At 37.3% G+C, this 8,783-nt stretch overlaps 2 protein-coding genes across 2 annotated transcripts; both read left to right on the plus strand.

The window, feature by feature from the left end:
* Window positions 1-206: 206 nt before the first annotated feature.
* Window positions 207-4,331, plus strand: LOC147570632 (putative disease resistance protein RGA4). Its single transcript, XM_086657186.1, has one exon. It carries the CDS (start codon window positions 252-254, stop codon window positions 4,029-4,031), a length of 3,780 nt encoding a protein of 1,259 aa, XP_086513312.1. The 5' UTR covers window positions 207-251; the 3' UTR covers window positions 4,032-4,331.
* A 775-nt stretch (window positions 4,332-5,106) lies between these two features.
* On the plus strand, window positions 5,107-8,373 carry LOC147570633 (putative disease resistance protein RGA3). The gene is made up of 3 exons (XM_086664656.1): window positions 5,107-5,932; window positions 8,124-8,222; window positions 8,309-8,373. Exons 1-3 carry the CDS (start codon window positions 5,161-5,163, stop codon window positions 8,371-8,373), a joined length of 936 nt encoding a protein of 311 aa, XP_086520782.1. The 5' UTR covers window positions 5,107-5,160.
* Window positions 8,374-8,783: the final 410 nt, after the last annotated feature.

Here is an 8,783-nt window from a genome sequence, read left to right on the forward strand (position 1 = left end):
TCTAAATATTATGGTAATTTTTCAAGTCTCCAATCTACTAGTGTGCGTCACATCACTTGAAAGAGAAAATAATGACCATGTATGCTAATATCACAAATATCTTCACAAAGACAATTGTAAACCATTAGAAAAAAGAAAAAGACATGAAGTCGTCATAACTCAGTCAATAGACACAAAACTCGATAAAAAGAAAAATAATTGAGCAAATGAGACTCATCCTTACTGAGTGAGAGAGAGAGAAAAAAAAAAGAATGGCAACATTTGAAGGTCTCCTAGTTAATGGTGTAACTGAAATCTTGAAGAAACTGGTGGGTGTCATCTCAAATGATATTAGTCCTCTTTGGAACATGACAAGTGATCTGAAAAATCTCGAAAAAACACTGGAGATGATTTTGGCTGTAATATCTGATGCTGAGAATAGACAAGTTAATGATAATTCAGTCAAGCTATGGTTGAAACGCCTCAGAGATGTCGCTTATGATGCTGATGACGTGCTCGACGACTTTGCATACGAATTAATGCGTCGAGACACAATTATGAACCCTGGTCGTAAGCGAGACAAGGTACGCAATTACTTACTTTCAGTAGTACCCAAAAACATCTCATTTGGTTCCAAGATGGCTACTAAAATCAAAACTATCAACACAAACTTAGATGCTCTTACCAAAGATATGGCTAGGTTTGGATTCAACCAGTTGGGTAGTACTAGGGATCATCTTCAATGGGACGGCCGAAACAACACTGACTCCTATGGGGATGACTCGGAAATTAATGTCGAAAGGGAGAATGACATATCCCAGATAGTTGACTTGTTGATTAAATCACATGATGATGAAAATATTTCTGTCATATCCATTGTGGGTATGGGAGGAATCGGAAAGACGACACTTGCTCAACGAGTCTATAATCATGAGACTGTAACCAAACACTTCGACTTAAAAATATGGGTTTATGTCTCTGATCGTGATATTGTTGTTGATAAAGTTTTAAAAGATATCCTTTGCTCAATTACTGGCGGATCCACTTCTGACTCACCAACTACTGATGTGTTGGTAGGTAGACTTCGTGAAAAGTTGAACGGTGAAAAATATTTGTTAGTCCTCGATGATTTTTGGGACAAAGATACTGGAAAATGGGCAAGTCTTTTTAGTCGGTTGGTAGTTGGTGCTCAAGGGAGCAAAATTTTGGTGACTACACGAAGCAATGAGGTTGCATCAAAAGTTAGCAGAGCGATTCCTCCTTACATTTTGCAACAGATATCGGATGAGGGTTGTTGGTCTATAATCAAACACCGAGCATTTTCTCCTAGCGGAGCACGGGAGAGCTCAAATATGATAGATCTAGGAAAAAGCATAGCAAGTAAATGTGGTGGTGTTCCCCTTGCAGCACAAGCACTAGGAAGTCTTATGCGCAACAAAAATCAAAGCGACTGGCTGGAAATAAAAGAAATGCGCGTAATGAAAATTTTAGAAAATGGAATTAGAATAAAAGAAATACTAAAGTTGAGTTACGATCATTTGCCGGCTAATTTAAAACAGTGTTTCTCTTATTGTTCTATATTTCCAAGGGGCTGGATGTATAAGAGAAAAACTCTGGTCCAGTTGTGGATAGCAGAAGGGTTTGTTCTATCACCAGTGGAAGAAGAAGGAAATAAATGTTTTGATATTTTGGTAAACAATTCATTACTCCAAACTCATTCAGGAATACTAGGTAAAGAGTACAAGATGCATGATCTTATACATGACCTTGCACAAAGTGTTAGCGAGGATAATGAGTTCTTAAATGTGAAGGTGAGCGAAATGGATGCCATTTCTAACAAAGAAGTTCGTCGTTTAGGGGTGGTTTTTGACGAGAAAGAATTTTCAACAAAATTTCCGAAGAAGCTGCGTACTTTTCTTACCCTCGATGCAAGAGGACCATGGGAATCTAATCGTGTCTTTAGTAATAAGTACTTACGCATATTAAGATTGAGATTTTCAAAGATTAGGAGTGCACCTCTTTCTTTTGCCAAATTGAAACACTTGAGATACCTTAACCTCGAATACTGCACAGTCCAAGTACATGATTTGACTATCGGTGCTCTATATAATTTGCAAACACTCCTATTAGACAGCTGCCATGATCTTCGAAGTCTCCCTAATGACATCGGAGCATTAAAAAATCTAACACATCTTGCTCTGTCAAGGTGTGCACACTTTGAAGAACTGCCCAAGTCTATTTGTAGCCTGTCTAACTTGCAGTATCTGTTCCTCCAGGAATGTGGTAGATTACAAGGGTTACCGAGTGACATTGGAAATTTGAAAAAACTGAGAATTCTTGATCTCACTGGTTCTGAGATAAAGAAATTACCTGACTCCATTTATGATTGTCATGATTTGGAAGTGTTGATTGCTGACAATTGTAGATATCTTAGTGAGCTACCGAAAGACATGGGAGCTTTGAAACGTTTACGTACCCTACATATTTCTTCAACAAGTATAAGAGATTTGCCTGACAGTTTTGTTGAATTGACGGAATTGACCGAATTACATCTGGGGAACTGTCAGCATCCCAAATACATCGGAAATTGGACTAACCTGAGAAGTCTTACATGGTCCAAGGATACCATAAGAACAATGCCAGGAATGGATCGCCTAACTCATCTTCAAAGATTAGATAGTTATGATGTTAGTGGATCACATTGTACTGCAAATGTTGGTGGTATTGGAGACCTGGGAGGTCTAAACCTCATTGGTGGTGAGTTAACAATCAATTATTTGAAGAGGGTAAGAGGTGGTGGAATAGAGGAAGCCAAACAAGCAAATTTAAGGGAAAAATCAAATATTACCTCTTTGATACTAAACTGGGGTCATCCTTCAGATATTGATGTCGTTGATGATTTTGACGAAAACGGACACTTGGATGAAGACGTACTGGAGGGCCTTCGACCTCATTCTAATCTGAAGAGACTGACAATTAAAGGCTATAAAGGTTTGAAACTTCCATCATGGATGACTAATACGTCATTGTCTCTACCAAATTTGGTGGAGCTACAACTGCGAAACTGCAACGGAATTCAACAAATTCAAGGCTTTGGTCAACTTCCTCACTTAAAAGAGCTTACTTTAGATCATTTGGAAAATTTAGAAGAATGGATTGAGGAGGAGGCAGCTATTGCAGAAGAAGAATCCACCAGAGTTTCACGACATTCTTCTTCTTCTTGTTATTTTCCGATGCTTGCTTACTTGGTCATTAAATATTGTCCAAAGTTGATTACATTACCAACTATTTGTCCCTGCCTTGAGGATCTCACCATTAAACAAGTCAATGCCAAACTATTGAATATCACCATCTTCACTTGTCTGCAAGCCCTTCACATAGGGGAGTTTATGAGTGATATTGACGAAAACAGACATTTGGATGAAGACGTACTGGAGGGCCTTCGACCTCATTCTAATCTGAAGATAATGAGTATTGATGGCTATAAAGGTTTGAAACTTCCATCATGGATGACTAATATCTCATTCTCTCTAGTGAACTTGGTGCAGCTAGAACTGCGAAACTGCAACGGAATTCAACAACTTCAAGGCCTTGGTCAACTTCCTCACTTAAAAAAGCTTACTTTAGATCATTTGGAAAATGTAGAAGAATGGATTGAGGTGGAGAAGACAGCTTCTTGTTATTTTCCCATGCTTGTTAAGTTGGTTACTAAATATTGCCCAAAGTTGATTACATTCCCAACTAATTTTCCCTGTCTTGAGGAGCTAAACATTGAACAAGTCAGTGCCAAACTATTGAATATTAACAACATCACTTCTCTGCAAGACCTTCAAATAGTGGATGTTCCACAACTTGAGTTCTTGCCGCGCCAGATATTACATCCTAGACTTGAGTGTCTGGAGATTAAGAAATGTCCGAATTTCCAAGGTTTCTGTCCACATATACAAGACATTGATTTACAAGCCCTTGAAATGATACAAATTTTAGATATTGAATGGTTGCATCCTCAATCTGATAGTACAAAGAAGGTTATGTTGAGGCACCTAAACTAACATATATGGATGGGTCTACAGGTTCGTCTTATTTACTACTTTCCTCTCTTATTTTCTTTATTAAGCGCAGATGGCGGGTGGTCTAGATTGAGGCAGCAACAGTGCTATATATGCAACTAACTAAGGCATCCAATAACAGAAAGCCAAAAAAAGAAAACGTCGATCTCAGAATTGAATTTCATATATTATTTGAGAATTCCATTTATTTAAAAGTTCTGTTGTTCATTTTGAGGAGGTTTCATGCACTCCCAGTTATGTCCATCTAATGATTTAATAAGAAATTCAACAATTTCTCTTTAACTGATCACAGTTCAATTCTGTTTCCAAATTTTATTTGAGAATTAGTACAAAGAAGCAAATTGAAGCTTGAAGATCGACTCCATCGTCCTTATAAGTAGTCCTCCGGAGAATGACGATTGTTTGGTTGCTGAATGATGTAGTTGTAGTAGTAGTATCATAGTACTCATTCAGTTTCCTGAGTGCTTGTGCCAGTGAAGTAGAGTCGACTGCTTCTCTACTACACTCATTGGTTTACGGGTGCAGTCTAACTGTCCAACTACTTTCAGGAAGTTGCACCTGCCGGCCCATAGAGTAAAGTTGGACAAGATTGGAGCTCTGATATTACAATTGTTCGGCGTCATGGAGCTAGCTATATATATATATATATATATAGGCGCCTTACTCTCATTGGTTCTGATGGCCCTCGACACCATTTTATTGTTCAGACAACTTTAAGTTCCCAACAGTGTACAAGTAATGAATGATTCTGACATTTTATCAACTTGAACTAAAATATAACACAAAATATCAATACAAAGTTAGATGCTGTTACCAAAGATATGGGTAGCTATGGGTTGAATGATTAGTTGTTTAATAATAAGTCATGGATCAATGAATAGAAACAGAGAAAGAGAGAGGTGCATAAGAAGGTGAGAAAGAGAGTCAAGTTGTAATAAAAAAGACTCAAGTTCTAATAAACCATAAAAAAAAAAAAAAGTCAAGTTGGGAGTATAATATAGAGACAGAGAAAGAGAGAGAGGTGCATAAGAAGGTGAGAGTATAGTCATGGATTAATTCATTACTAAGAGAGAAAGAGAACAAGAGAGCGAGAGAGAGAAAGAGAAATAGAATGTCAATAGTTGAAGGTCTAATAGTTAATGGTGTAACTGAAATCTTGAAGACACTGGTGGGTGTCATCTCAAGTGAGATTGGTCCACTTTTGAGTGTGAGAGGTGATCTGAAAACTCTTGAGAAGACACTGGAGATGATTTTGGGTGTAATGTCTGATGCCGAAAATCGACAAGTTAATGAAAATTCAGTCAAGCTTTGGTTGAAACGCCTCAGAGATGTTGCTTACGATGCTGAGGACGTTCTTGACGAGTTTGCATACGAAATCATGCATCGACATCACATTATGAACCCTGGTCGTAAGCGAGACAAGGTACGCAATTATTTACTTTCATTACCCAAAAACATCTCATTTGGTTCCAAGATGGCTACGAAAATCAAAACTATCAACACAAACTTAGATGCTCTTACCAAAGATATGGCTAGCTTTGGATTCAAACTGGGTAGTAGTAGTACTAGTGATCATCTTCAATGGGTCGGCCGAAACAACACTGACTCCTACGGAGATGACTTCGAAATTAATGTCGAAAGGGAGAATGATATATCCCACATAGTTGGCTTGCTGATTAAATCACATAGTGATGAAAAAGTTTCTGTCATATCCATTGTGGGTATGGGAGGGATTGGAAAGACAACACTTGCTCAACGAGTCTATAATCACCCGACTGTAACCAAACACTTTGACTTACAAATATGGGTTTATGTCTCCGATCGTGATATTGTTGTTGATAAAGTTTCAAAACATATCCTTGAGTCAATTACTAAATCCACTTGTGATTATTCAACTAAAAAAAAAAAAAATCCACTTGTGACACACCAACTACTGATGTGTTGGTAGGTAGACTTTGTGAAGAGTTAAACGGCAAGAAATATTTGTTAGTCCTGGATGATTTTTGGGACAAAGATATTAATAGATGGACAACTCTTAAAAGTCGGTTGGTAGTTGGTGCTCAAGGGAGCACAATTTTAGTAACTACACGTTGAGGTTGCATCGAATGTTAGGGGATCAATTTCTCCGTACATTTTGCAACAGATTTCAGACGAGGGTTGCTGGTCTATTATCAAACGCCGAGCATTTTCTCCTGGCGGGGCACAGGAGAGCTTGTTAGAACTAAAAGTCGCGGAAGCTATCGAACCTATCCTAGAAATTGATCCGACTACGAAGATTAATCGAAAAGCTAAGTCAAAATCAAATATGCGAACAGAAATTAACGAGGTTCGGCCTAAAGCCTACGTCCTCGGGCGAACAAGAAATCTTTATTGAAGGATAGATGAAGACGACTCACACAACCCGCAAGTTCGTCCCAAGATGGTACCATATAGAAATTAACCTTTTATACTAAATCTTCGACGACCGAGAAATTAAACACCGCTCAAAACTATGAACAAAAATTTTCTCTCTCACTTGCTCTCTCTCTTTAGCTCTCTCTAAAGAAGAGTTGTTGTTGCTTGTGTTGGTGATGTATAGTGGTGCCACTCAAATCCCTATTTGTAATTATTATAAGCCGGCATTATGTCCCAATTTTGAGCAATTTCCAAAGAGAAAACGACTATTGAGGTTGATAAACTTTTCATAATAACTAAAAAAGCCTACATCTATTACTATTGACTAGAAATTACCAAAATATTATGGGTAATGATAAATGAAGTTCAAAATAATTTGAGTAATTATCAATTAGGTCAATTTTTAATTTTTTTGATTCCTAAAATAACCTTACATATCAAAATTAACTCTCTCTGAAACAAAACCAGAAATTTCAACACCGAGTAATTTTGTGGTTCAAGCATTCGATCACAGAAACCCTAATCCCCACTTATAAATCCCATCTTCTTCCACTTCTATTTTGTTCCAGAATCTCATAATCAAGTATGAGAGATGTTGATATGAGACTCAACCAAAACCCCAATTTGAATCAAAACGAAATATGGTTAGTGGCTTCTATTCAAGTCCTGAAACTTCAGAGAATCTCATCCGGCGGCGACAATAAAGTAGTTCCAACTCTCAACTAAGAATGGATTATGTACGAATTTAGTATTATGTAACACCTTTATGATAAATTTTATGCTCGAACTAGTGATATGGAATCTGCTCAAAAGGTGTTCGATAAAATGTCTAGAAAAAATGGAGCCACATGGAATTGTATCATGTCTCGTGATATGGGATCTGCTCGGAAAGTGTTCAATAAACCGTGAATTGCTCCATGTTTTGCTCGATTTTGCACTGACTTATTATTCATGTATTGCTATTCTTCGCGCTCGCCAGGATTCTAGTCCTGAAAGACCAAGGGTCGGGATGCAAGTTAACACTTTGATTTCTAAAACTCAATATTCATTTGATGTTGCAATTTGTAATGTGCAGATTTCATCCTATCTTAATTGGTTTATTGTACAGACACATAAGTAGCAAGCTTGGAGAAGACATTATTGCATAATAGGGAAGACTATGGTTCTTACAGGACCGACGAAGATTCACATAAAACGTGCCAGCAGAGCTAGTTCTTGGATGAGTGAGAAACCAGAAACAGTTCTTGCAATGAAGAAGACTACCCAAAAAGTTGCATATCATCAGTGAACTATCAAGTGAGTGCTTATTTATAGATTGTGAGCAAATCATGTTATATGATTATGAGCATTAAAAGATCTATATGTCAATATTTAATTGAATTATATGTATGGTTGTTGACTGTTGTAGTATGAATCTAACTTCAGATGTTTGCCATGTGTTTGATTACGTACAAATAAAAATTCGATAGCTTGGAGTTCGATTTTTTCAATATGTTCTAAAAATCAAAACGTTTTTTCTGTTTGATATAAACCAAATGAATATACTTTTGGTAGTTTGATAAAGTGTTCTTTTCTGTTCTTTATAGGAAAGTAAATTCGTTTAAATTTCGAATTTAGTTAGGAAGCTAGTGTTTCAAGAAGTCTATTGTCTGATCTTTTTTCTTGGTATATTTGGCCCAGATGTTTGTATTGTTGGTATTGCTCGTACACCAATGGGAGGATTTCTTAGTACTCTTTCATTCCTACCAGCCACCAAGTTTGGTGCCATAGCTATCCAGAGTAAGCTTATATTGGATCGAATATCACTTTCTTTTATCTGCGAGTACATCCAAAAGAACTCTGAAATGGTCACTTTTAATCTGTAGGTGCTCTTAAGAGGGCAATTGTTGACTCATCTTTTGTGCAAGAGGTCTTTTTGGTAACGTCCTGAGTGCAAATTTGGGCCAAGCTCCAGCTCGACAAGCTGCGATTGGGGCTGGGATACCTAATACTGTTGTGTGCACCACAATTAACAAAGTTTGCGCATCAGGGATGAAAGGTGAGGTTCCTATCTTTTGGGAAGTGGGAACTATATTTTCTTGTCTGACATGTGAATAAAATGCACATAACATTTTCGTCTTGGTCATACAACAACAATGCTTACAGCACATATTTTGAAGTCTGGATTCTTGAGAAATTTGTACGTTGGAAGTGCTTTAGTTAAAGGGTTTACCAGGTCTTGCTTACTTGATAATGCTAAGAAGATGTTTGAACAGATGAGATAAAGAGACTCAGTTGGCATAAACATTGATACTTATGTAGTTTTTCTAAGTGTGCTTTTGCCGAGATTTGAATGTCGCA

The sequence above is a fragment of the Eschscholzia californica genome, unplaced genomic scaffold (genome assembly GCF_041429995.1).
Source record: "Eschscholzia californica isolate CP2 unplaced genomic scaffold, dmEscCali1.0.p SCAF_1, whole genome shotgun sequence".
Lineage (NCBI taxonomy): Eukaryota > Viridiplantae > Streptophyta > Magnoliopsida > Ranunculales > Papaveraceae > Eschscholzia > Eschscholzia californica.

Coding starts and splice junctions, on each gene's coding strand:
- LOC147570632 (XM_086657186.1), top strand. CDS start 252: ATGGCAACATTTGAAGGTCTCCTAGTTAATGGTGTAACTGAAATCTTG.
- LOC147570633 (XM_086664656.1), top strand. CDS start 5,161: ATGTCAATAGTTGAAGGTCTAATAGTTAATGGTGTAACTGAAATCTTG. Junction 5,933..8,123: donor GTCAATTACTAAATCCACTT/GTGATTATTCAA, acceptor TATTTGGCCCAG/ATGTTTGTATTGTTGGTATT. Junction 8,223..8,308: donor TGGTGCCATAGCTATCCAGA/GTAAGCTTATAT, acceptor TTTAATCTGTAG/GTGCTCTTAAGAGGGCAATT.